At 34.6% G+C, this 27,999-nt stretch overlaps 2 protein-coding genes and 2 long non-coding RNA genes across 5 annotated transcripts in view; 2 read left to right on the top strand and 2 right to left on the bottom strand.

Moving 5' to 3' along the window:
* Nucleotides 1-77: 77 nt before the first annotated feature.
* Nucleotides 78-20,668, top strand: LOC144851888 (calpain-1 catalytic subunit-like). 2 transcript variants are annotated; one of them, XM_078709538.1, is made up of 18 exons: nucleotides 78-339; nucleotides 1,026-1,110; nucleotides 1,473-1,722; nucleotides 2,665-2,908; nucleotides 3,545-3,639; nucleotides 3,949-4,026; nucleotides 4,336-4,496; nucleotides 5,562-5,698; nucleotides 6,400-6,605; nucleotides 6,843-6,885; nucleotides 7,519-7,584; nucleotides 7,867-7,924; nucleotides 8,117-8,175; nucleotides 8,554-8,622; nucleotides 9,141-9,219; nucleotides 9,513-9,629; nucleotides 19,743-19,801; nucleotides 20,482-20,668. In XM_078709538.1, the coding sequence occupies exons 1-18, from the start codon at nucleotides 142-144 to the stop codon at nucleotides 20,506-20,508; spliced, it is 2,031 nt and encodes a 676-aa protein (XP_078565664.1). In that variant the 5' UTR covers nucleotides 78-141; the 3' UTR covers nucleotides 20,509-20,668. The 2 variants fall into 2 exon arrangements, with proteins under 2 accessions (XP_078565664.1, XP_078565665.1); XM_078709539.1 differs by lacking the exon at nucleotides 1,026-1,110 and having other exon boundaries at nucleotides 217-339.
* On the bottom strand, nucleotides 4,540-4,814 carry LOC144851485 (uncharacterized). Its single transcript, XR_013614185.1, has 3 exons — nucleotides 4,750-4,814; nucleotides 4,655-4,709; nucleotides 4,540-4,614 (listed from the first exon to the last, which is right to left on the bottom strand). It is a non-coding gene; the product is annotated as an uncharacterized LOC144851485 (long non-coding RNA).
* LOC144851484 (uncharacterized) lies at nucleotides 4,843-5,099 on the bottom strand. Its single transcript, XR_013614184.1, has 3 exons — nucleotides 5,035-5,099; nucleotides 4,940-4,994; nucleotides 4,843-4,899 (listed from the first exon to the last, which is right to left on the bottom strand). It is a non-coding gene; the product is annotated as an uncharacterized LOC144851484 (long non-coding RNA).
* A 237-nt stretch (nucleotides 20,669-20,905) lies between the features above and the next one.
* Nucleotides 20,906-27,999, top strand: part of LOC144853001 (uncharacterized) — a 40,002-nt gene continuing 32,908 nt past the window's right edge. Inside the window, exon 1 of the mRNA XM_078711055.1 lies at nucleotides 20,906-20,994. Coding sequence (XP_078567181.1) covers nucleotides 20,937-20,994 — 58 coding nt within the window. The 5' untranslated portion in view covers nucleotides 20,906-20,936. The remainder of the gene's footprint in view (nucleotides 20,995-27,999) is intronic.

Here is a 27,999-nt window from a genome sequence, read left to right as displayed (position 1 = left end):
TTGTTTGACGTCACACAATCATAATAACCCAATGAAAATACAATAGCTATAATTTGTGATCATGATGTGGTGGTGTGTTCAGTATTAAAGCTGCTCTCACCTGATATTACAATTCATTTTGGATTATAAGTCTATTGAGACATGGCTAAGTCCATCAAAATAAACACAATTTGTGGCCAAAACTACGCCGATCTGATAGAAGATAGTCAGTACAATAGGGACAACCTATTCAAAGATCCATGTTTTAAGGCATGTAACGAGTCTATATTCATTAAAGAAGATACAACCTTGTTGACATTCTACGAGAGGCGAAATGACATCAGATGGCTACGCCCACATGTAAGTTGACTGTTTAAAGCTCTGTCTACACTATCAAACTAGTTTGACAAAAAAAGTGTAATATGCCCAAATTATTTTATGTATATATAATTAGTTATATGCTTAAATATGACATCTATGACATCATCTTGTCCATATATAGACACATCACATATAGTTTGATGGTGTAGACAGGGCCTTACAACTGTTTTGATAATTTCTCTCGAGACTTTTAAATTAAAAAATAATCGGCAAAATATTGTTAAGGTTACCATAAATGTATGAAAATAAACTAAACTAATTATATAACATTTATAAGGGGGGGGGGGGGGGGGGTCATCTTGTAAGTACTTTACAGCAATTATTCGCTCCACCTCCAACTAAGCTGAATTATCTTATTTAAATATCGGTATAATAAATACGTACATAATTAGGGAACTTTTTGTAGCACAATTGTCAAAATACGAACGGATTATCAAAGTAACTTGTTGTAGCACAAAAAGTTACTTTGAATAATTCGTTCGTATTTTGACAACAATATTTCCTTTTATTTTATTTTATATATAAAGTCTCTCTTTTGAGATAGGGCATACATTTAAAATTATCATGGCTACAGTGTTTAGTTATATGAATATAATTAAAAGGGAAATATAAAATACGTTCCATTAGAACTACCAAATACATTATTGATAAATTATTGTATATAGGAAATCTTAAGAGGCAAGAAACCTTTCTTTTTCAAAGATGGGGCATCGTTTAATGAAGTAATTGTAAAAGAAGTTCGAAGTCTTGGTGAGTATATAAAAAAGATTAATATTCAGATATTCTGCTATCCTGTTTCCCCACAACAACCGCTGTCATTATGCCATAGTTCATTCTAAGAGCGCCATTATCAAATGTGTAATGTAATGTAATTTTTTATTTTTTAAATCATGAGCACTCTTGGGTGGTATGTGCGCTATAAAAATCCTGTTATTATTATGTCATTATGTTAAATTGTTTCCTACAGTAAACGCGTCATTTATGAACGCATTAGCATGTTTGACGCTTGTTCATACTAAACTTTGTCAAGAACAGTCGTTTATCATAAATACATCTTTAAGTACTGTCTCATCCATCATTTACACCATCCTCCATTAAATTGTTTCCTACAGTAAACTCAGCATTCATGAACGCATTGGCAGGGTTGACGCTTATTCCGTCCATAATAAACTACGTCTGTCCAGAACAGTCGTTCAAAGACAACTACAAAGGCATCTTTAGATTCAGATTTTGGAGATTTGGAAAGTGGTTTGAAGTTGTCATTGACGATCGACTGCCAACACTGGATGGTAAACTGATGTTCAGTCGCTGCCAATCAAAAGATGAATTCTGGGCTCCTCTCATGGAAAAAGCATTGGCAAAGTAAGTGTTCTTTTACACTTTTACTGCAAGTCACCATCACAACAATACCCGAGATTAAAATAATAAAGTCCTAAATGTTTAAACACTTTAACAAGAATCGTATCTGTTTTATGATCATTTTTATCATGCTTACCTGCCTCCACCAAAGATAATGCATATTCCAACTTCTGCAGTATCAAAACGTGTAACGACTTTAGATTTTAGAAACAACGTTGTGAAGCCTAAGGGTACAGTTATAGTCATTGCCGCATATTCTTCAAAACTTCAATTCCATCTCAACTTACACTCCTTAATCCAAATTAAACCTATTGGAAACTAGGTCTACCATGGATATATTGTATCCGTGATACATTGACGTGGGTCGTGTTTCTTTCTAATGGGAACAGAATATTAGTTTGCTAATAATATAATGATGGTCTTATAGCACCTAATACATAGCATCATTACTCCGTCAACCAACTCTTCGCTTCGTTCATCCTGCAGACTTCTTCTAAAACCTGGACCCCGTTCCAGAACTCGGTTTTACGGTGATCGTGCTTTCGCTGTCGCAGCCCCAAAACTCTGGAACACTCTACCCCTCGAAATACGCTCATCAAAATCTGTAATCACATTTAAAACTAAACTCAAAACTCATCTCTTCAGAGAAGCATAATCACACGCTACTACTTGCACAGATCTTGGAAAACACAGCGCTTTGAAACCTTTGTCTCTTGCGCTTTATAAATGTTATTTATTATTATTATTATTATTATTAATACAAATAGTTTACACCAACAAAGGGAAACTGAAGATAACGCAGGAAAACCATTGTCACTGCTCCATTCTCCAGCACTTTGAAAACCTCTCAAATGAGAGCTGATTAGAACGCACAGTAGCTCGAGTGAAAAAGACACTGCTGACTATCCATCCTATTAAAAACAATTTTTTTTTTGTATAATAAAGGCTTTTATTACGTTACGAGGCGATGGATTGTACATTTGATATCCCTGAAGCTTTGATTGATCTATCTGGTGGTACTGTTGAGAGAGTAGATATGTCTGACTTCACAGAGGCTATACTTCGTTCTAAGTTGATGATGTGGAGAAAAACTGGATCACTTGTGACCGGCCTTTTAAATTACGAGAATCTTGATTTGTGCGGTCTTCAACTACAGAGCCTGTACATTCTATCTGGAAGTGTAAAACACGTGGGTTTATAATCTACATTAACTTTTTATTAACCTTTACACGTCTTTTTAATACGATATATGCTAATTCTTCATTTAACTCAACTTTGTATTACCAGATTTGGTAACTTCAATGATTTCAAATAACGTTTTATTTAAACCTACCTAGATGTTTGTTTGATGTGTTTCTGTTGTGTTTTTTCGATCATAAAACGCAGCAATATAATGATGCAATAAGAACGTATCGAACATTTTAATTTGATGTAAAGATGAATAATAATATTCTATTTACCTCCTAATTTCGTCATCGAGGGTGCGATTTCGTTATATTATTATGCGAGTACTGCATTTCGTTTTGCGCGTTCATTTTCACAGGCTGTTTTTGACTGATCACGTTCGATCAATTATATATGGCTTTGGAGTTGTAAGTGCCTATATAGGCCTAATTGTTTTATTTCACGTCAAAAATGTGAACGCTGTCTTATTTTTAATGGTCTGTTATAAACAAATAATAGATGCTTTATATTCGTTCAATGTATCAAAATAATTTCATCTTTCACCGCATGAAATTGTTTTTTTGTAGTCATAATTTATTTATTAGTTGTATATTATTGAGCCAAAAATCGTTTCTTTTCTTATCTTATTGTGAACCTTTAGGTAACGTATGACAACAATGATAAAATGACCTCTGCAAGTATCATCAGAATTCTAAGCACAGAACGCTGTGAATGGACTGGACCATGGGGTGACAAGTAAGACATATATTGCTCTCAAGATAGGCCTACTTATACTACATACACACCTATGGATGTTTGCATAATTTGAAAATCTCTTTTTAGTCCCTTTTGAAGAGAAAAGAGAAATAAATGTTCTGAAATGAAAAAAATCGTTGTACCGTACTGTAACTTGTTACGTAAGATATAAACGGCATATTTGAAAACTATTTCTCGTTACGAGTTATCTTCATACAATCACGTCAGGTAAAATTAATTTTATTAATTATTTTGTTTATGAACGAAAAAAATCATATTACAACGTAACAATTTACATTAACATCTTAGGTCAGAAGAAATGAAATCTTTGGATGAAGATACCAAGAAAAAGTTTGGTATAAAAAGTGAGGTCGATGGTGATTTCTGGTAAGTGAGCCACTATAGTCAACCGAAGCTAAACTAGGAAGAGACTATCGACCGTGTTATATCATTATCCATCGGCACGGTTGACCGTGCGTCTATGTAATGCTTTGTATTGGCAAACGAATAGAAAACAAGATAGTGGATTTGTCGCACGTACCGGGCACACGCAATAGCATTGAAACCAATTATTGTCTATGGCACTAACCGTGCCGACTGAGAAATAAAATTTAGACGCATGCGATCATGACTATTGACCTCATCCCCAATATTTTAACAGCGCATTAAAAAATTCATTTGCTTCATTTATTTAAGGATGGATCTCAAAGACATCCTGCACAGATTCAACGAGCTGCGAATTCTTCACATACCGCCAGAGCTGTCTGATAAAGATGTAAAATGGCACGTGACTGAACATTTGAATAAATGGCAAAGAGGTTCAACTGCTATGGGACGTTATGAAAATAATAAAGAAAGTAGGCAACAAATAAAAAGATACAATATCAAAGAGTTGGTAGAAAAATTAGAAAGAGACTCACCTCTCTGCAATCACATCTCCCTCCAGCAGTAGACTAAAATGACCCACGGATTCACCTCTCTGTAATCTCATAGTTGGCTATTACCCGATGATTACTTGTGTGCAATCACATCTCCCTCCAGCAGTAGACTAAAATGACCCACGGATTCACCTCTCTGTAATCTCATAGTTGGCTATTACCCGATGATTACTTGTGTGCAATCACATCTCCCTCCAGCAGTAGACTAAAATGACCCACGGATTCACCTCTCTGTAATCTCATAGTTGGCTATTACCCGATGATTACTTGTGTGCAATCACATCTCCCTCCAGCAGTAGACTAAAATGACCCACGGATTCACCTCTCTGTAATCTCATAGTTGGCTATTACCCGATGATTACTTGTGTGCAATCACATCTCCCTCCAGCAGTAGACTAAAATGACCCACGGATTCACCTCTCTGTAATCTCATAGTTGGCTATTACCCGATGATTACTTGTGTGCAATCACATCTTCCTCCAGCAGTAGACTAAAATGACCCACGGATTCACCTCTCTGCAATCTCATAGTTGGCTATTACTCGATGATTACTTGTGTGCAATTACATTTTCATCCAACAATTACGCACGGACTCACTTAATTGTGGTGTGGTATTGCATCTTTATCAAACAGTACAATTACCATGAAACTCACTTCCTTTGTGCAATTACATCTTCATCAAACAGTGCAATTACTCGGGGGCTCGCTTCCTGTGTGTGCAATTACATCCAACCGTAGGCCTACAATTAGCAGTTGACTCACTCTCTAGCCGGAAATCACATCTTCTTAAATTCGTCTCAATTTACAATCTAAAATTCTAAACCATTATAAAATGGAAACTAAAACGAAACTACGATTGTTATCTTCTAGAAACAGGCGAGTTCTTCAAACTGCCACTGAAGTGCCCTGCATGTGTTTCATGTGCACCAAGTGTATAACAAGCACCTGTTATGTTAATGATACTACTGCACTCTCTTTCCTTAGATTTCCACAAGAACCCCCAGTACAACATACAAGTTGACAATAATGGTGATTTGGTGGTTGTCTCTCTGATGGCAGTTGGCAAAGACAGAGAAGAATCCTGGTGGGAAGACTCTAATCTCGGGTTTGATGTGTACAAAGTAATTTTTTCTAAATTGTCTAAAAAATAGTTAAAATTTAGTTTTAATGATTCACGAATTAATTTGATCGTGACACAGCATTTTGATTAAGATTCATTCATTGTTTTGACATTACCGACATGATTTGATTTGTATTTATTAGGAAATCATCATAAAAATACATACAAAGTGATAACATAAATTACTGACATATCAAATAAACACAATGATAACATATTTTCCAGGATATCCCAAAAAGCGTATTATCTTATTTCCATTGAGATCCTTATTACTACATAGATAGGCTACCTTTAGGTTTAGTTAATGGAAATCCAAAATTAGATCAATGGAATTGGCTGACCGGAATTGTACTGTTTCAGCTGGAGCATGTTTCAGATGAACATTAAATACTTGTAGTCATTTCTCCGCCAAATGTGGTCAAAGCGCTACAGAAAGCATTATTCAGATTAAATGCGCAGTGAAATTGTAAATGAGAATCATTTATGGCTCTGTGTACGATTATAATGACTTGAACACGCAATACAACTAAATGATGTTTCTAGCCCAGCCAAAAATACAAATAGTTACAAATCGTGGTTAACACCTTTATTCATTCATTCTTTTCCATTTTTTTTTATACATCTTCTTATTTTTTTCCTTCGTGATATTCTGTTGTTGTACCCTCTTTAATATTAGCTACAATAATAGTTTTTAACTCACAGACAGAAGATGGATGTCCAGTGGATATGGAGTTCATTCAAACAAACAAACCACTACATTCATTTGAACACAAACTAGGAATACGAGAAGCTGCTCTGTTCATGGATCTTGGTCCGGGTAATTACGTCATCATTCCTTCAACGTTTGAAAAGGACAAAGAATTTCCGTTCCTTTTGCGTTTCTTTTGCAGAGCTTTTTCAAAGACCAAGTAAGTATACAGTATTGTATTCATTGTTAACTAAAACATCAATGTAATTTGTAATACTCTACAAATGGTCTGCAGATTAAATGCATAATCTTTCGTAGATTTTCATTTTTTGCATATCTACTAGAAATAGTTCACAGTTATGTACATTATTTTGATAGTTTCTATATCCGTAAATGCATTTATATAACGAAATCCTCGAAAAAATCTAGCTTGATTTGAGTATTCATACATTTTTAGATCGGCAAACAGCACATCGTTTTACACTCCAACCTTATCAGAGGTAGGTGTATTCTAAAAAGTATATGTGGCTTTTGTGTTAAGCTTTGTCTACACTATCAAACTTTATGTGACAAAAATTAATGTGCACATAAATGGATATAATCATATTTGGACACATCACACCATACCATATTTAATGAGGGTGATCCATCCAGCTATTGCTGATCATTAGGGACCCTCAGAGGTTCACAAGACAAACATATACACAAGATGCTCTACATAAACAAAGTCTTTGGGAGTGGAGTAATTTGGTCCTTAGAAAAAATCCTGACATGTGACGGGACTTGAACCCAGGACCCTTAGAGTGGTAGCCAAGCATCATAACCACCAAGCCACAACTCCACTTCAATTTAAGAATACACATCAGGTTTACAAAACGGCCAAATGCATTGGTCATAATATTATTCAAAACAGTAACATCCGTGAATACATGTCTTTATTTTTCTTTTATGTATTTCTTATTTTTACTGGGGACCTCTTAAGTTAAAGACTGTTCTCCCAGAGAACCCTGTATTCAGACAAATAAACAGAAAAAAAATAAAACACAAGAAGAGCAACCCACCAATCACAGCAGCAGCATTGTGGCTATTATTAGATCGTAATTATATACATACAATGTTGTTCTTTATTCTAGAATAAAACGCTTGACCCAATGATGGTTGAAATCATTCAATCAGTATTTGAAGAATATGCTGGAGAGGTAAGTCAGTAGTGGCATAAGGAATATTAATTTGCTTTAGATCCATTAACTCTGGCTTTAAATTGATTTATTGTTATATAAAATATAAACATTTACAAAGCATTACATCTTGGGAGCAGAGAAAGGGTTCCACAAAACAAGTATGATTTATTAAAGTTGTAAGATAGACATTATAAAAAAATGATACGCAAATGTTAGCCAATTTGATAAATGGTATGAAGATGCTGTGTTCATGCAGTATAATGCATTCCAGTCGTAAACAGTCTCAATTACATCTTACAGGACGGGTTGATGGACAACTCAGAACTGGATAACTTCTTTGTACGTTGGAAAAGAGAAAGTATGTTATATGTGTTAGTACGCCACCACAATAAATTCGTTACTGTGTATTTTGCAACATTTAAAGTAAAGTCATATTTAGGATAATTATATTCGACAGTTTCTAATGAGCATCTGTCTAGATAATAATAATAATAATAATAATAATAATAATTATTTGTAATGTAATAAAAAATATTATTTTTTTTTATAGATATCATTCCTTCTGACATATCACATGAGACGTCGGCAGCTATTGCCTCACTGTTTGACGTATCCTTTTGTTTTAAAAAAAGTTTTCCAAAAACACGGATCAGGCTCAATGTAGGCACCATCATCGTCTACCATCATCATATGAGAATAAATTCATGCTCTATCGTCAAAAAGGTCAACATATTTTACGAGTTAACGTATCATCCAAAGACAAGAGTAGGCCTATACAGGCATTATTGTCTCTAGAAATAAATAACATTGAGAGCGGCAAAAAGTGTATGCTACCCTTCCTGTATGTTTCTGGTCATGTCAATAAAAATTATTCTATATTAAACAGAACATTTATACCGCGTTCACAATTTATGGCTCGCGGTCAAGCGGATGATGGCGACTTAGGCTTAAGTTTTTTGTCTAAATTCCTTAAGCTTAAAACTATAGGAAGACGATTCTCGGAAACTTTCTGTCAATGAAGGCATTGCTATTGGAGCATGGTCATTTTACTGTGATGTAAGTACCAATACATAATATAATAATAATAGATACAGCGAAATACAACACATGGCAAAATGTAGAGCGACAGAGGGCGGTCTATTTAATATTTCGGCTAAGATACGGGTAACTGGAGATTTCAATACCTGTATAATAATTTACCAATATATCAATTTTCTTGATAGGTGTGATACCTATTAACGTCCACAATTATACAGGACAATAACTTAAAAAGCATGAACGTTCTCGTACAAATAAACAGGAAAACAAAGCAAGTAGATAATTGACAACATTTTATTTTGCCAAGTCAAATATCATATTCATTTTAATAAAGTAATAAATAATAAAGAAAATAATAAAAGTGGCACATGAGACGGATTTGACTCAACTCCATTTTGTTGTAAAACATTACCAATACAAAGTTGGCAAGTTTAAATGGCTACATCCTTTCGAACTTAGCTTCGACTCAGACCTTAGGCCTACGTGATTATGGCTAGCGAATCGTCTAAATGTTGAGACTTTGTTTCTGATTTCAGATGATGTTTCTTCGAGCTGATAAGGACGAAAGCAAAACTCTTGATGTGAGCGAGTTACGAGATGCATTGTCACGAGCAGGTATCTACGGTAGTGACCAGGGGGTAGGAGCGCGGGTTTTTTAAACTCCCGTCCCGTCACTTCATCACCGAGTCCTCAACCTCTAATTGGATACAACCATTCATTAAGACTTTGATATGCCTTTCGTACGACATGACTAATAATTGTATATAACATTTATTTTAAGCACACGCCTCTTTTTAAAAGCGGCACTCTTGAACGTACATATATATTTAAATAGTATGCAATATTTACAGTTTATTAAATGCAAACGAAGAACCATTTTTTAAACTATTCAACGGATTCTGTTTCAGGTCTTAAAACCAGTGACGCTGTACTGCAGCACCTAGTGAGCCGGTACGTTGGCAGTGATAATAAGATAACATACGACGAATTTTTCCTAATGGTTTCAAAGATTCGCTACGTTATCAGTAAGTAGCCTATTCAAACACTTACTCTTTGTACACAAATTCACATTTACACACATCTTACAACAAATAGATACCTTGTAGAAACTTCGATATCTGTATCTTTGTTTGTGTTTACATTCCGTGTGAAGATCCCGAGTGCCCGTGTGAATCAGATATCTTGCTTACTTGGATCAAGCACGAACTCTGCCAATGGCCTACAGATATCTCGCCATCGTCATCAATCATCAACATCCATCATTATCCATCCTTATCCATCATCCACATCCATAATCCTCCTCATCGTCACCCATCATACTCATCAATCCTCACCCATCATCTTCATCTTCATCTTCATCATCCTCCTCCTCAAGCTCATCGACATCATCCATTACTCCTCCATTATTATCTATTATCCATCATCGTCATCTTTATCCATTATCATCATCCTCCTCAACCTCATTGACATCGTCATCATCCATCAATATCCATTATTATCAACATCCATTATCCATCCATTCATCAATCCATCATCCATACATCATATCCATTTATTCATCATCATACATCCATCAATCATCCAACCACCATCATTCATCCATTATCCACATCATCATGATCATCCTCATCATCCATCATTGTCCACATTATCATTCATCAATATCCATTATCATCCATCCATCATCACCATCCATCATCATACATCCATCCATCTATGCATCCATCAAAATTGGTCAAATATTGACTTTAATACATTCTGGGTTTCGAAGCATAACTGACTGTGGGTCACAAGAGGCAAATTAACCCATGTAATATATACCCACACACAATAAGTTTCAAGTTGTAAGCAAACTTTCTCTGTTACCGGTATAACACGGTTATTTCAAAGTTCGGCCTAATATTTACGGACATACGGAAATGAAGAAAAATAGGGTACTACACGGAAATACAAAACTATATCATTTGTGAATAGATGAGCCAGAGTGCAGGGCATCATTCATTGTTGAATGTTTGTTGTTTAGCTTAATTGTTAAAATTCGTAATAAAAGAAGTAATGCTTGCGTCAACGAATTTAACGATTTTCACAACCAAAATATTTCTTTCTAAACAAATTAATTTTAAATGCAACGTTACAAAAATAACCCTCCGCGTCATCACTGCATGGATACCTAATAACCAGACTAGAACGTATCTTTGTTACGTTTTACTGTCAATCAATTTTCGTATGACGCAATCAATTTTATAGTATAATAATATAATAATTGAATAGTGAGGGATTAGTTACAGTGTTGAATTTAAATAAACCATTGGTAAGCTTAACTTTGCCGTCAGATTTTTCAATTACCGAAAATCCAAAATGAACTTGCTGTTATAATACAAACAAAATTATTCAATCAAAGAAACACTCTACTACAAATGAGAAATAGATATGTGACGACGACTAACACAACGACAATCAGCTAAATGTATTCGTGATTTTATTTCATCTCTGGCTTGTTACATTATCATGACACATTACCGGACTTCCCCCTCCTCTCACAATGAACGGCAGTACAGATCTTCCCTATCTAGGCTCGTCACGTACTACGTCATTCACAAATTACCCACGCATAACAGTGTTACTAGTTCCATCCTAGATGATTGTGATTGGTGGGATGATATGTATGAAATATGGATGAAATTAATCCGATGGATGGATTTAAGCAAACTTTGCTCTGTTAACGGTATAACACGTCGGTTATTTCAAAGTTCGGCCTAATATTTACGGACGTACGGAAATGAAGATAAATAAGGTGCTACACGAAATACAAAACTATACGTAAAATTATGTTTTGGCCTTAAATTATGAAAACCCGGAAAAACGCAATAATTATGGACAAATCGATTATTAGCTTTGGCAATATGCACAAGGAAATGAATTGAATATATTTCGTTCGTCGATGAATTTTATTTTCACGCAAAGATGAAGGCATGAGTCAGAGTTGCAGGGCATCATTCATTGCTGAATGTTTTGTTGTTAGCCTAATTGTTAAAATTCGTAAAAGAATACTTGCGTCAACGAATTTAACGACTTTCACAGCCAAAATATTTCTTTGTAAACAAACTAATTTTAAATGCAACGTTACAAAAATACTCCACCGCGTCATCACTGCATAGATACCGAAGATAAGATAAGATAACTTTTATTGATCCTCAAAAAGGAAATTCATTGACCGACATAATAATAATCAGACCAGAACGTATCTTTGTTACGTTTTACTATCAATCAATTTTCGTATATAGCCTGGGTGCAGAACAGTTAATATACACATTTGCGGGAAAAAAGTATAAGAAAATTTTTGTTGGGTTTTTTTGAAAGAGTATACCATATAAACTCTCAAATAAAATGTATGCTCTCCTCTCTGACAGCGAAATAAAGAATTTTTTATGGTCATGTGATACATGCCTTGTGCAGTTACCTTTGTTGAAGAAAATTGCGGAGATAAATGAATTGCAGGAAAATATGAATGTGAGATTAAATATTATGGAAAAAACGCAAAAAGATCAGGCGCTTAGAGCATCAATAACCAATAAAAACATTGAAGTCATTGAAAAAATCCAGGTCGACACAAGAAATAATTTGATAGAATTAAAAGAGAGCTATGATCAAATGGATGGGAAAATTAAGGAGAGTGTTCAGGAAGGCATTGAAGAATATAGAGATAGAGAATCTCGTAAATTAAATATTGTGATTGAAAATCTACCTGAATCTGATAACCAAAGTTCTCAACAGAGACTGAAGGAAGACAGGGTTGCTATTGAAAAATTATTCAAAGAGTGTCTGGAGATAGAGGGAGTTGAAATAACAGAAGTGATCAGGCTTGGGAAATACACGGAAGACGGGTGTAGAATGGTAAGAGTTTCTTTGGATAGCCTGAAAAGTAAAAGGGAAGTGATGGTAAATGCAAAAAAACTTAGAAGCACGGATCACGCATTTCTAAAGAACATTTATATTAATCCTGATAGATCAAAAAAAGAGAGGCAAATGAACTATGAATTAAGACAGGAACTAAGAACAAGGAAAGATAACGGTGAGATTGATCTTGTTATAAGAAGAGGTAAAATTGTGAAGCGGGATAGCGAACTGGCGTTTGATCGTTTTCGAGGCCCTAGTTCATCAGCATAAAGAATTTTCGAATACAGAATCTTTTTGTTTGGAAGAAAATTATTTTAACTTAGAAAGAAAAGTGAAACAAAAATTTATAAGAAGAAAAAAATGTACAGAGGACAAGAAAAAATTTAAAGCTTTTATAGAAGGATTAAAGCAGAATAAATCTAGTTTAAGAAACGATGACATTGTTGATTTTTATGAGAAGTCGTTGAAATTTCTTTACACAAATGCAGATGCCCTGAGAAATAAAATAGGTGAGTTACGTGATGTCACAAATCAAAGGAAACCTGATGTGGTTGCAATAACAGAAGTAAATAACAAAACTTGTACAGACATATTGGAAGTTGAGTTAAGCATCAAGGGATATACAAAATTTGATTCTGGCAGAAGTGGTAGAGGTGTGGTTATTTTTGCGAAGGAAGAGCTGAATGCCAGTATCTGTAACGAGTTACTGAATTTAAATTTTGTGGAAGCACTATGGATCAAAATTGAAACAAATAAAAGGCAACAACTATTATGCGGATGTATTTACAGAAGTCCTAACAGTATTGACGAAAATAATCAAGCGTTACTATCTGCTATCGACAAAGCAAGTGAACTAAATGGTATTTCTGATTTAATCATGTTAGGAGATTTCAATTTTCCTGAAATTGATTGGATTTCTTGGAGTACTAATAAAAATGAAACACATAAAAGTAATCGGTTTATAGAATGCCTTAGAGATAATTTTCTATGCCAGTGTATACAGCAACCAACACGATTTCGAGATGGTCAAACACCTAACATACTCGACTTAGTAATCACCATGGATGAAACCAAAATAAGTGATATTGAGATAGGTCCACCATTAGGAAAAAGCGACCACGTAACAATCTTGTTTTCATATGACTGTGTAACTAAAATACAAGAGAAAATGGAATACAAGCTAAATTTCAACAAGGGTGACTATATTAAAATGAAAGAATTGATTACTGAGGTGGACTACCAATTTGAAAATACAAATGTTGAAGAGGCCTGTGAAGCTTTAAATCAATCAATAAGAAATGCTGTTCAGATCTGTATTCCCAAGTCAAACATAAAAAAAGAAAATAAACCTATCTGGATGACTGGTGACGTTCAGAGGAAAATTAAAATGAAACACAATGCATGGAAAAAGTTTACAAGGTCTAGACAACAGAAAGATTATGACAGTTACAAAAAGGCAAGAAATATAGTAACAGGTGAAAAAAGGGCAGCAAAGATTGCACTTGAGCGGAAAATATGCAATGAAGTAAAAACTAATCCTAAAAGTTTCTGGAAATATGTAAGAGAGAAAACCAAAACATCTCAATCTATTGGATTGGTGAAGGATGGAAAGGGTAATATGGCTGATGACAATCAGCATAAAGCTGAAATTTTCAACGCATTTTTCACAAGTGTATTCACAAATGAAGACCTCGAGTCATTGCCAGAAGTTACACCAAGAGTTGACGTGGATGACCATTTGGATTCAATTGAAGTGACAAAGGAGGAAGTGCTTTCATGCCTTCAGCAGATTAACTCAAATAAATCAGCTGGACCAGACGACGTGCATCCAAGAGTACTGAAGGAACTTAAAGAAATTGTTGCAACTCCATTGACATCAATATACAACAAATCACTATCGACTGGACAGTTACCGGAGTGCTGGAAATGTGCCAATGTAGTACCAATTTTTAAGAAAGGGGACAAGACGGAGGTTGGAAACTACAGGCCAGTAAGTTTGACATCTGTCATATGTAAACTTTTGGAATCAATTGTGAGAGACAAAATTATACAGTTTTTAAATGATAGAAACCTTATTATAAAAGCACAGCATGGGTTTCGGAAAGGTAGATCTTGCGTCACACAATTGCTGGAGGTGATGGAAGAATGGACAAAATTGCTGGATGCAGGAGAAAACTTTGATGCTGTATATTTGGATTTCAGTAAGGCGTTCGATTCTATCCCCCACCAGAGATTAATAACAAAATTGGAAGCGTACGGAATAAAAGGAAACCTACTGAGATGGATACATCAATTTTTGACAGGGAGGAGACAAAGAGTTAGAGTGGCCGCAGCATTTTCTGAATGGTCTACGGTTAAAAGTGGAGTCCCTCAAGGCAGCGTATTAGGCCCTTTATTATTTATAATTTACATAAACGACCTACCTGATGCAGTTAAATCTAAAGTATGGATGTTTGCAGATGACACTAAGATGTTTAATGTAGTGCATGAAAACAGAAATGATACTGTTCAAAATGATCTCAAGGCATTATCCGATTGGTCTAAAAGATGGCAGCTGAAATTCAACATCAAAAAATGTAAAGTAATACATTATGGAAATTCAAATCCACAAATGCAATTCACTATGCCAACAGAGGAAGGTGACGAGGATCTGCCAAATGCCAATACTGAAAAGGACCTTGGAGTCACTTTTGATCAGTCTTTAAAATTTTCACTACAAACGAATGAAGCTGTAAATAAAGCAAATAGACTCATTGGACTGGTAAGGCGATCTTTTGCTTACATGGATAAGGATATGTTCCTGCCCCTTTATAAAAGTATAATTCGACCTCATCTGGAATACGCAAGCTGTATATGGTACCCTCTCCTAAAAGGTGATTTGGATAAGCTTGAAAGAGTGCAGCGTAGGGCCACTAAAATTGTCAAAAAGTTACAAGATAAATCTTACGATCAGAGATTAAAAGAGCTTGGACTACCTACACTGAATTACAGAAGAAGAAGAGCGGACATTATACAAGTGTTTAAAATTATCAAGGGCTTAGATGATATTGAAGCCGAAATCTTTTTTGATTTTAGAGAGGACAGTAGAACAAGGGGCCATAAATTCAAATTAAGAAAGCCAAGAGCCCGACTGAAAATCAGAAGCCACTCCTTTTCAAGTAGAATCGTCAACACATGGAACAATCTATACCACACTACAGTACAAGCAGAAAACATAAATGCATTCAAAGATCAACTAAACAATGACAGAGCAATGGGAGATAAATTTTGCTACCAATTCTAGTAAATACAGAAGAAATGGAGGGCGTTTAAAAGGCATTTGCCTTAATCATGAGCCCGAATATTCAAGTAAGATTCAAGTAAGATATAGAATGTCAGAAAAAAATCCCCATCCCAGGGTCATGGGGAAAAATTTTTACGGCACTTTTAAATTTTGGCTTATAAAACACACACAAATTACTATTAACACACACAAATACCTATATATAGGGGATAGGGAAAATCAATTAACGGTTTTTGTTACTAGCAGTTGTGTTTTAATGATTAAAATTAGTAGAGGCTTACTTTAATAACTACTTCTCATAGTAGTTGATGAATCAAGTCGATACGATGACATCACCATGCCAGAATCCAATATGGCGTCCAATTTGGCGGGAAAAACAGGGTATTGCTAAATCCTGCAAAACCCCCGCAAACCTAAAAAAAACATAGCAAACCCCATCGAACCAACATAAAAGTGATTGAATCATGGAGTGTACGACCCACGGATGGGAATTTTTTTCTGACATTCTATATGATATACTCTATCAGAAAAAAAAAATTTCCTATACTTTTTTCCCGCAAAATTTGTACTGCACCCAGGCTAGTATGACGCAATCCATTTTATGGTATAATAATATTATAATTGAATAGTGAGGGTCCAGGATAGTTACAGTGTTGAATTTAAATCAACTATGCCGTCAGATTTTTCAATTTACTGAAAATCCAAATGTTTATAATACAAACAAAATTATTCAATCAAAGAAACATTCTACTACAAATGAGAAATAGATAGGCCTATGTGATGTCGGTCAATAACTTTCTGACGACTAACACAACGACAATCAGCTAAATGTATTCGTGATTTTATTTCATCTCTGGCTTGTTACATTATCATGACACATTACCGGACTTCCCCCTCCTCTCACAATGAACGGCAGTAAAGATCTTCCCTATCTAGGCTCGTGTATGTACTACGTCATTCACACATTACCCACGCATAACAGTGTTACTAGTTCTAGATCTTCCCTATCTAGGCTCGTGTATGTACTAAGTCATTCACAAATTACCCACGCATAACAGTATTACTAGTTCCATGATCTTCACTATCTAGGCTCGTGTATGTACTAAGTCATTCACAAATTATTAGTTCCATCCTAGATGATTGGTGGGATGATATGTATGAAATATGGATGACATTGATCCGATGGATGGATTTAAGCAAACTTTGCTCTGTTACCAGTATAGCACGGTTATTTCAAAGTTCGGCCTAATATTTACGGACGTACGGAAATGAAGAAAAAAGAGTACTGCACGGAATTACAAAACTAGGCCTATACGTACAATAATGATTTGGTCTTAAATTATGGAAAACCCCCGGCAAACGCAATAATTATGGACAAATCGATTATTAGCTTTGGCAATGTGCATAAGGAAAAGGATTGAATATATTTCGTTCGTCGTGAATTTTATTTTTACGCAAAGTTCATGTGTGAATGGAAAAGTCAGAGTTGCAGGGCATCATTCATTGTTGAATATTTCTTTGTAAACAAATTAATTTTAAATGCAACGTTACAAAAATACTCCTCCGCGTCATCCCTGCATGGATACCTAAGATAAGATAAGAAAAGATAAGATAACTTTTATTGATCCTCAAAAAGGAAATTCATTGATCGACATAATAATAATCAGACCAGAACGTATCCTTGTTACGTTTTACTATCAATCCATTTTCGTATGACGCAATCCATTTTATGGTATAATAATATAATAATTGAATAGTGAGGGATAGTTACAGTGTTGAATTTGGTAAGCTTAACTTTGCCGTTAGATAATTTACTGAAAATCCAAAATGACCTTGCTGTTATACAGTAATACAAACAAAATTATTCAATCAAAGAAACACTCTACTACACATGAGAAATAGATATGTTATGTCGGTCAATACATTTCTGACGACGACTAACACAACGACAATCAGCTAAATGTATTCGTGATTTTATTTCATCTCTGGCTTGATATATTATTATTCCACGTTACCAGACTTCCCTCTCCTTTTGCAATGAACGGCAGTACAGATCTTCCCTATCTAGGCTTGTGTATGTACACGTCATTCACAAATTACCCACGCATAACAGTGTTACTAGTTCCATCCTAGACGATTACGATTGGTTGGATGATATGTATGAAATATGGATGAAATTGATCCGATGGATGGATTTAAGCAAACTTTGCTCTGTTAACGGTATATAACCTTATAAATAAGGTGCTACACGGAAATACAAAACTATACGTAAAATTATGTTTTGGCCTTAAATTATGAAAACCCCGGAAAAACGCAATAATTATGGACAAATCGATTATTAGCTTTGGCAATATGTACAAGGAAATGGATTGAATATATTTCGTTCGTCGATGAATTTTATTTTCACGCAAAGATGAAGGCATGGGTCAGAGTTGCAGGGCATCATTCATTGCTGAATGTTTTGTTGTTAGCTTAATTGTTAAAATTCGTAAAAGAAGTAATGCTTGCGTCAACGAAATTAACGACTTTCACAGCCAAAAGATGTCTTTGTAAACAAATTAATTTTAAATGCAACGTTACAAAAATAACCCTCCGCGTCATCACTGCATGGATACCTAATAATCAGACTAGAACGTATCTTTGTTACGTTTTACAATCAATCCATTTTCGTATGACGCAATCCATTTTATATTATAATGGGTAGTGATGTATTAGTTAAGGTGTTGAATTTAAATTGGTAAGCCCAACTTTGCTGTCATATTTTTTAATATACTGAAAATCCAAAATGAACTTGCTGTTATAATACAAACAAAACAAAACACTCTGCTACACATGAGAAATAGATAGGTTATGTCGGTCAATACATTTCTGACGACGACTAACACAACGACAATCAGCTAAATGTATTCGTGATTTTATTTCATCTCTGGCTTGATACATTATCATTCCACATTACCAGACTTCCCTCTCCTCTTGCAATGAACGGCAGTACAGATCTTCCCTATCTAGGCTCGTGTATGTACTAAGTCATTCAAAAATTACCCACGCATAACAGTGTTACTAGTTCCATCTTAGTTGATTACGATTGGTTGGATGTAGATTTTAATGGAAATTAATTATCAACATCCATTATCCATCCATTCATCAATCATCCATACATCATTCACCAATTATACTCATCATTCATCATCATCCTCATAGTCATCATCATCAATCATCTAACCATCATCATTCATTCATCCATCATCATCATTATCATCCTCATCATCCATCATTGTCTATTATCATCAATCAATATCATTATCATTATCATCCATCATTCCTTATTATGATCATCCATCCATTCATCATCCATCCATCATTGTCCATATTATCATCCATCATAATTCATTATCATCCATCATCCATTCTTCATCCATCCATCCATTCTTCATTCATCCATCATCATCCATCCATCATCATCCATCCATCCATCATCATACATACATCATCATCCTTCCATCATCAACCATCCATCCATCCATCATCATCATACATACAGCATCATACATACAGCATCATCCATCCATCATCATCATCCATCCATCCATCATAATACATCCATCATCATCCATTCATCATCATCCATCCATCTATTCATCCATCCATCAACATACATGCATTATCATACATCACAATCCATCCATCATCATCCATCCATTCATCCATCCATCATCATACATGCATCATCATACATCATCATCCATCCATCATCTATCCTTCCATCCATCATCATCCATCCTTCCATCATCCATCCTTCCATCCATCCATCCATCATCATACATGCATCATCATACATCATCATCTATCCATCATACATCCATCATCATCTATCCTTCCATCATCCATCCCTCCTTCCATCATCCATCCATCCATCTTCATTCATCCATCAAAATTCTACCATATTTTTATTATGCAGGAAAATTTGAAAAGCTCGGTGGAACAAATGAGAAATCTCTGACATTTACACTTGAAGACGTAAGTAATAGTAAACTAATACTGAATAATATAATGTATAGTATTAAAGTTACAATGTAGTGAAGGGTTATGACTCCTTTAGAATGTGTTAGAATAACTAATGGTTTACGCATTGCTCTCAAACAACCTAGGCATTGTACAATTCCAATAGAATATATTAGAAATACATACACAGTACATAATATCCTTAGACTGTTCAAAGGTAGTCAATAACTGGTGCTAAAGTATGCATTGCAAAATACATATACAGTACATAATATCCTTAGACTGTTCAAAGGTAGTCAATAACTGGTGTTAAAGTATATGCATTGCAAAAGACATATACAGTACATCATAGACTGTTCAAAGGTAGTCAATAACTGGTGTTAAAGTATATGCATAATTGCAAAATCTAAATTATATAAAACTTGGAATGAACTGTACAGAGGTTTACTGCTCTCTTAGGTTGGTTGGTTGTTTTGTATTTCACTGAATTTAATTTTTATTATTTTTAAATTTATTATTTTTGTATAATAGCCTACAGTTCGTATACAAACGACTTAAAAGTCATAATTCAATGAAATAAATGAAAAAAAAGTATTCAAAATTACATAATCTTATTCGAATCTTTGTCGAATCAAACCAACTTGTAGCTTTCGGAAGATCTGGAAGCACAGTAAAATGTTTATTCTTTTTTTCAGTTGCTCGAAATATGTGCCAAGCTTTAATCTCGGAAAGAAGTAACAGCAAGTTTAAGACACCAGAATATATAAATAAATATAGCATAGTTTTTATTTTAATTCTACATCTTATGTACTGAACTACTGGCGTAACCAAGTGCAGCGAGTATTACAAAACCTATTAAACTATAACACTACCAATCTGATCGATATAGATACGGTAGTGCACAGTAGGTCTACAAATAAACACTTTAAATAATAACCGTTATAGACGGCGAGCAATAATGCGATCAGTCAAAAAAGTCGCAACAATTATCAAAATGTTTCAAAAAGCTAAATGACACGTGATGCGTAATTGACCAATCACACTGTAAGAATAAAATCAGGTGCGATATAAAAGTAAACAATAACTACAGCATTATAATATTAACATTAACCAGACACAGTTTAGCGTTTATACAGAATTGTGTAAAAAGATGTTCATCTTTCAAATCCTCGTGATATTGGCCGTTTTGCCGTTTTCTACCTGTTCAGGTATGACTGTCATTTTTTAAATCTAATCATAGGTCTAATATAAGTTGATAGCTGATTTAGATGGCTCCTATTAAACACCACCCTAGCAGACAAATCCTAACACCAGAGAGCAGCCCAGGCCCGTAGCCAGGTTTTTTTTTTGCGAACAAAGCCCCCCTTCCCACTTAACCGACTGCGAACCCCCATCCCCGACATGCCCAATACCTCACCCTCATCTCTGAAAATCCTCCAAATACGTGCTCCACGGAATAGAAGGTTATTCGTAAATTAAAAATTCGTAAACTCGTTCGTGAATAACTTGATACCTTCTTCGCTGTATGAGCGTACGTCGAGCGATACGTGTCTGTACATTTCTAAGAGTTGCAAATGAATTGCCGATTTTCACCTGAAATCCCTGGATGTAATATGACGCGTGTATCGTCCTCATACAGTGAGCTGGGCACGAACGATTCGTACAAAGGACACCGCCAGACAACCGCGTACCTATATTGATAGATCACGGCAGTCAGCATGCATCTATATTATAAGTGAGAGAGTTTGTACGTTTGTACGTTTGTCTGTCTGTTTGTTTGTTCATTACACAAATTTGTGCTACTGCACGTAACCTTACATATGGGGTATCAAAATGACCGCAATTGTACCGGGAATGTTCTAAGCTATATTTGAACATCATCCGCCATCTAGGATCCAAGTTAGGGGCCAAAATGTGGTCAAAATGGCCCACTTTTCCCCACTTTCGATGTTTGTTCGTTATACAAATTTCTGTTTCTGCATGTAACCATACATATGAGGTATCAAAATGATCACAATTGTACCGGGAAGGTTTTAAACTACATTTCAAAAAGTCCGGGGATTGGGTGAGAGATAGGGTGTGAGAGTTGGGGTTCAGGGGATAGTGGGGATTTTGCTTAGGCTAGGGGTAGTAGGCTATCAAATTGACCAGAATTGTGGTTGAAAATATTTTAATTATCACTGGGAAGGGGCTGGGACTTTGGGGTGAGGATGTAGGCCTATCACCATGACCGAAACTGTACTGGGAATGTTTTAAACTACATTTGAAAACTACCACTGAGAGATTATGGGTTGGGAGTGATGGCTAACATAATTTGTACTGGAACCGTCTTAGACATCACCAGTATCTTGGGTGTGTTGGGAGGGAGGAGGAGGAGGAGCGGAAATACTGGCGTAATGAAGTATGTGATTGGAATTGTACTAGGAAAAGTTACTAAATTTGAACTGTCCAGGGGATGAGGTTAGTTAATTGTGGCTGGGATTAGTTAATTGTGGCTGGGATGGTGAGAGGAGAAAGAAGGCCGGGGGGGGGGGGGGGGGGGGTTTGGCTGCAGTACCAAAATTAGATATTTTAATTATCAGCCAATATAACACCTATTCATTTACACAGTTTACAACGTACTTAAACCATTATTAGGCCTATCATAGATATGTATACCCCTCTCAATTAGAAGCTAAAGTTGAATTAAATTTGTCCTTCACTGGGAAGAATTTGTTTGAGTGTGGGGTGTTGTTCAAGAGGAGTGGAGGAGTTGGTGAGTATAGGTAGATACAGTCTGGCGTCGGGTGTTATGGAGAAGGCTTTAATCTAATTTTGAAACCCGCCCTGGGGCAGATATAATTGCTAGTAAAGTATATAGCCTTCCGACGTACATACAAAATGGAACGCTGCGGTTATATTACCTACAGTATTTATGTGTGGCTATGAAGTATAGTGTATCATCATCATAGAGGATTATAGTAAATATTAATATATTACACTATAATAATTATCTATGGTATCATGTACTGTAGTTTACATTATAGCATCCTATTTTTTTTCTAGGGTTACCAGCCGATACGTAGGTTACTCAACTGTACCAATACCACCTATTTACATTGATTTATTATATTTAATTTCCTCAACAAATTGCTGTAGGCCTAAATAAATATAGGTAGAGCTATAATAAGCAATGAATTTGCCTTCTCACACAAAGTGTGCTTTTTTTCGGGGATTGCCCTAGACATAACAGTAACAAACATCCGCATTCATGTGTTGTATTCAGCGGTAAACTGTAAGACGCTACCGTTTATTTGGTCAAATACACTATACATTTCAAAATAAATAACCCTTTTGTTAGATTGTATATTAAAATGAGTTAGTCCGATCGATATCTTTGAAAATAGTTTTACATTTTTAACAGTATTTTTAACTTTTTATCTTGTATTTTTAATCTGTTATAATACTGCACGTTTTAAATTGTTGCACTATTGTTGTTTTAATCTACCAAGCAAAGTGAATTTCCATTTTTATGGGTAAATAAAATTTCTTGAATCTTGAAGCTTGAAAACTGTAATTTTAATTTCATTTTCCCATACAAAATCACAACGTATTGGGAGAATTCACTCAAAATATCTTGTATTTATGATTAAGATTAATTAGGCCTACGTTATTTTAGAAAATCGCGCGTAGGTCACGTATCTATTGATATCTATGGTGAATATTTGGTCAAAAACCGTTTAGTAGTTTTGACGTAATCTTACTAACACATAGACAAACAAACAGAGAAACTCATGAAGGCAAACTTGGGTGATCTCATACCTACTTGGCCTGAACTACACTTTCAGCAACACGCGCAGTTTAAGTTATATCGATAATAAACAATAGTTTAATTTTTGTGAGTTTTGGGCTTGTGAAATCTACAGTAACTCTATACTCAGAAGAGGGCGCTGTGATTTTACCTAACCAAGGTATAGTTTATAACAGCTCCTGAAATATAGGTAAAATTTGACGTTTTAAAAATCTCGATTGATTTATAAGTGAATAATAACACAGTAAACAAGTCAAGTAAAACCAAGTCTTGTTAAAAATATATTGTCCCCCTAAAAAAATATTTTTTTAATTTTTTTTGTTGAATATGTTATTTTAATGTCACATAATAGTTATTCACTCTCACAAAAAATTGGGTCTGAAAAAATTTATTTACCTGAGAAAAATGTAATTTAAAGCAAAAAATGGTCAAATTGTCTGGAAGACAATGAGTTTTTGGGTAATTTAACTGTTTATTTTGTCTTTTTATAGGTAAAATAATTTTTTTCCCCCGTTTTTTTTCTTATGGAAGTGAACAACTTCATTAAAACTGCAAAATGGCCTATTCAAAGTCCGATTTTAAAAATCTTTATTTTTCATGATTTTGGGGGACAATACATCTTTAAGGTGAAAGTTTTACATCAAAGAAATATTAGAAAAAACAGTTTGTTTGTATATCGTTCACGTCTAAGCCCGGTGAAAGCCAAACAATGGCGACAAAAGCCCATAGATACGGGACTAACAAAGGAATGTTACAGAGCAAGTGCTGCACTGGCTGCCGGTGACGTAATCAACATGATGAACGGCCAAACAGTAAACAGAGAACATAGTGTAGTGAAGCCAATTTTTTTTAAGGCTGATCAAATACCAACAGGGAAAAGCTTTCATTGAGATGAAGACCTATGTATATAGCCCTACTAAAATAATCGCTGCCGAAAGTATAATCGGTGTCCAAAAAATACGGAACTTATGGAGAATTTATCTAAATAATAGAAATGATAGAGTGAAACTAATTACGAATGGACTAAACATTAGGAATTGTAATATTACAATACATGATAAAAATCCTTATTTAGCATACAGCAACACAGAAACAACGAGAATAGTCATAAAGGATATACCATTATCGGTTGCTGACGTAGAGATAGTGATAATACTAACGATAACCACTACGGGAAAAGAGCTACGGTACAATCTGATACAGAAACACATGATGAAGTGTTTAGTATTCATGAAAGTAGTGAATCATCAGATGATGACAATGCGCAGAAAGACACGAGTGAGTTCACGATAGAAAAACACACAAACCACAATGAGCAGGAAGATGACCAAAGAGGGGAGCAGAAAGTGGACGAAAGAGACTGGAGCAGGAAGTTGAAGAAAGAGATGAACAGGAAATAGCGGAAAGAAAGAACCAGACAGCTGAAGAAAGAGAGGAGCAGGAAGTTGGGGAAAGAGAGGAGCATGAACAGAAGAAGGTAACTGACTACTTTACTTTGGATTGGTAAATGGAAGAACCGAATAGATAGGCCTTTAGAATTAAATTTGGTAAAACACCCGAAAAAAATTTTAGGAATATATGTAGGGTATAATAAAAAAGAGTGTACCAGAAAAAACTGGGATGTTAAATTAATAGAGCTAGAAAGGACTTTAAAATCATGGAATACTAGAAATCTCTAAATTTTTAGTAGAATAGTAATCCTGAAAAGTCTTGCACTATCTAAATTAACATATGCTGCAAATTTCACTGATAACAAATAAATCGCTTTTTTACAAGCATTGGATTGCCAGTGGCATTATTCGTATTAAAGACATTGTTAATAAGAACACTTTTTTAACATCAAACGAAGTACTGGTGAAACTACAATGTAAGAGTATTTGTGTATTATTAAGGCAATACCAATTCAGTGGAAACGTATTATTAAGGATGCAGATATTTTCAAATGTGATGATAATAATGAGTTAGTTAAGACCAAGTATGAGATTAATACTGCCAAACTAATATACTCATGGTTTGTGAAAGAATATTTCATTATTCCAATGGCACAACTAAAATGGGAAGAGTAATTCAATAATAACAAAATAGATTGGAAAACATCTTGGTTACGGAAAGTATGTAAAATGAAAGATAAGAAACTAGCACAATTCAATTATAAGATGTTACATAGAATACTGCCTACCAACAAACGGCTGTATCAGTGGAAAGTTAAGGAAACACAAACGTGTGACAAATGTGGAGAAATTGAAAATGAAAATCATTTGTTTTTTAGTTGTAGATTTATTCAGAAATTTTGGAGGAAAATACTTAGTATCTTTGTAAGTTTAAACCAAAATAATATATAATTTAAGCAATTAATACTAGGAACGGGAGATAAGCTAGTAGATTATATTTACACATTTGCAGCCTTCACTATTTATAGAATAAAACTGTTATCAGCATTAAATAAGACAGTGGGTAAATCTTTATGGAATTCATTTAAAAGCAATATGCTATATAACATTGAATGTGAAACATATAACAATAAAGAAACAAGTATAGAAAATGGGTAACTTTAAGAGAAATACTATTATGCTAACATAATTTCTAATTTGATACGATTTGTCAGAAAAGGAATTACTGTGATACGAGTTACTGGTGGTACTGATCTATTATGTTTTTCTTTTCGTTTCATCTTGTATATAAATACATTGTATAATCCGGGTTGTAAAATGAAAACAAACAAATGAAAATGAAAAACTCACAAATTATTTATGTGTAAAATATTTTAAAACGAGATAGATGATAATGATGATCATTGTCAAGTGTATAAATGAAAAAATGAAGTAATACGGAATTCATAAATGTAAAAACGACTTTTAGAATGAACAAAATGTGTTAAATAACATGATTTTATGTAATAACATGAGATAATATGAATGTGAATAAAAGTGGTGTTTGCGCCACAAAAGAGAAAAAAAACCCCTATACTCAGTTCTATACTTTGATAATTTGATAACAACAATTTATAAAGGTTGAATGTAATGAAAACTAAAGCAATATTGATTTTAGAAATTTAGTCAGTTGACTGTTATGAATAAAGTAGAAATTGTCAAACATTATACATAGGCCTATATATCTTTGTAACTATCGTTGATAAACTAAACTGGAAAGAAAACTCAATGTATGTTACAAAAAGTAAGATCTGCTTCAAAACTAAAAGTAATGGAACTACAGTAATTCCAGTTTATTTCGTATTCAGTACAGAAATGAATAAAAAAATATTTACCTTTAAATTGGTCGAAACAATCATGTTTTCGGTCTGTTCTCATAACAGTTGCTATGGCGACGATTTTCGTGTCCATCCTTTGTTTTCTGTATTCAAATAGAAAGCCCTGTACATTATAATAATTGTTTATGTAAATGTAATTATGTAATAAATGTAAATACAAATGTAAAGAGGCCCTTAATCTCTCTGGCGGAGCTTATAAATACGAATTTAATTTGGGTATATCAGGGAAAAGTGATATAACCTAACCGATACAGGCACCACATGTAAAACACGATATGCTATAGTATTTTTTTAAGATACTGGACACATAGTCATTGTGTGGCGATACAGCACTGAGAGTCTGTTTTGATTGATTTTTAATTAGGCCTATGTTTATTCAAATATCTAGAAGCGGAAGGCTTAATATTATCTCTATGGCTTTACCACCGTATTTACCGTTGCACAATACAATGTCTGCACAATCAAATTAGCGTTTGTATAGGGCGCTGTGAAGTATTTTCGCGCCGCGCCTTTAGATAGTTATATTCAAGAGGACGGAGGCACTATGAAACTGCGCGGAAGCTTATAATTTACGGAGGCTGACAAAATGGGAATTTTAAACTCAGGCTGGGCACGCTCAAATCACAAAGCACGTCTGGGAGAAGAGAGTCTATGAGATGTATGTGGACAATAGTCTGTATAAGACCTATTCAACAAACAATGTTTTCGTTTTGGCTCTCAACGTAGGCATTATCATTGAATAATGACTCCCCGATTTAAGCCGGCTTTATCATGAAGACGGTTTTTACTAAAGCCACCCCTGTTAGTCCATCGCTATAAAACAATCTTAGCTAAGACCACGTACAGTAACAATTTGAGAGCGCACTTTACGCGTAGAATACCAAATAAGGTAATGTTCGTCACGCTTGCTTAATTCACAATCATAACGTATACTTATACGCGAGAAAATCTATTTTAGGCGTATATAAGATTGGAATCACTGTTATTATTTGATTTAACCATGAATTTAGGGAATAGAAGGATATGCATCAGTTTGAGATCAAAGCTTCCATGACTCTAGCCGACAGAGCGCGGACCGCCCACAATGTTACAAAATAAACACAGTTTAATTAACCGTCGTTAACAACGAAACGGTCGCTTGCCAAATATATTGTT

Source organism: Antedon bifida, chromosome 9 (genome assembly GCF_963402885.1).
Source record: "Antedon bifida chromosome 9, ecAntBifi1.1, whole genome shotgun sequence".
Taxonomy (NCBI): domain Eukaryota; kingdom Metazoa; phylum Echinodermata; class Crinoidea; order Comatulida; family Antedonidae; genus Antedon; species Antedon bifida.
Note: the sequence above shows the minus strand (reverse complement) of the source record. Positions and strands in the feature narration are given on the sequence as shown.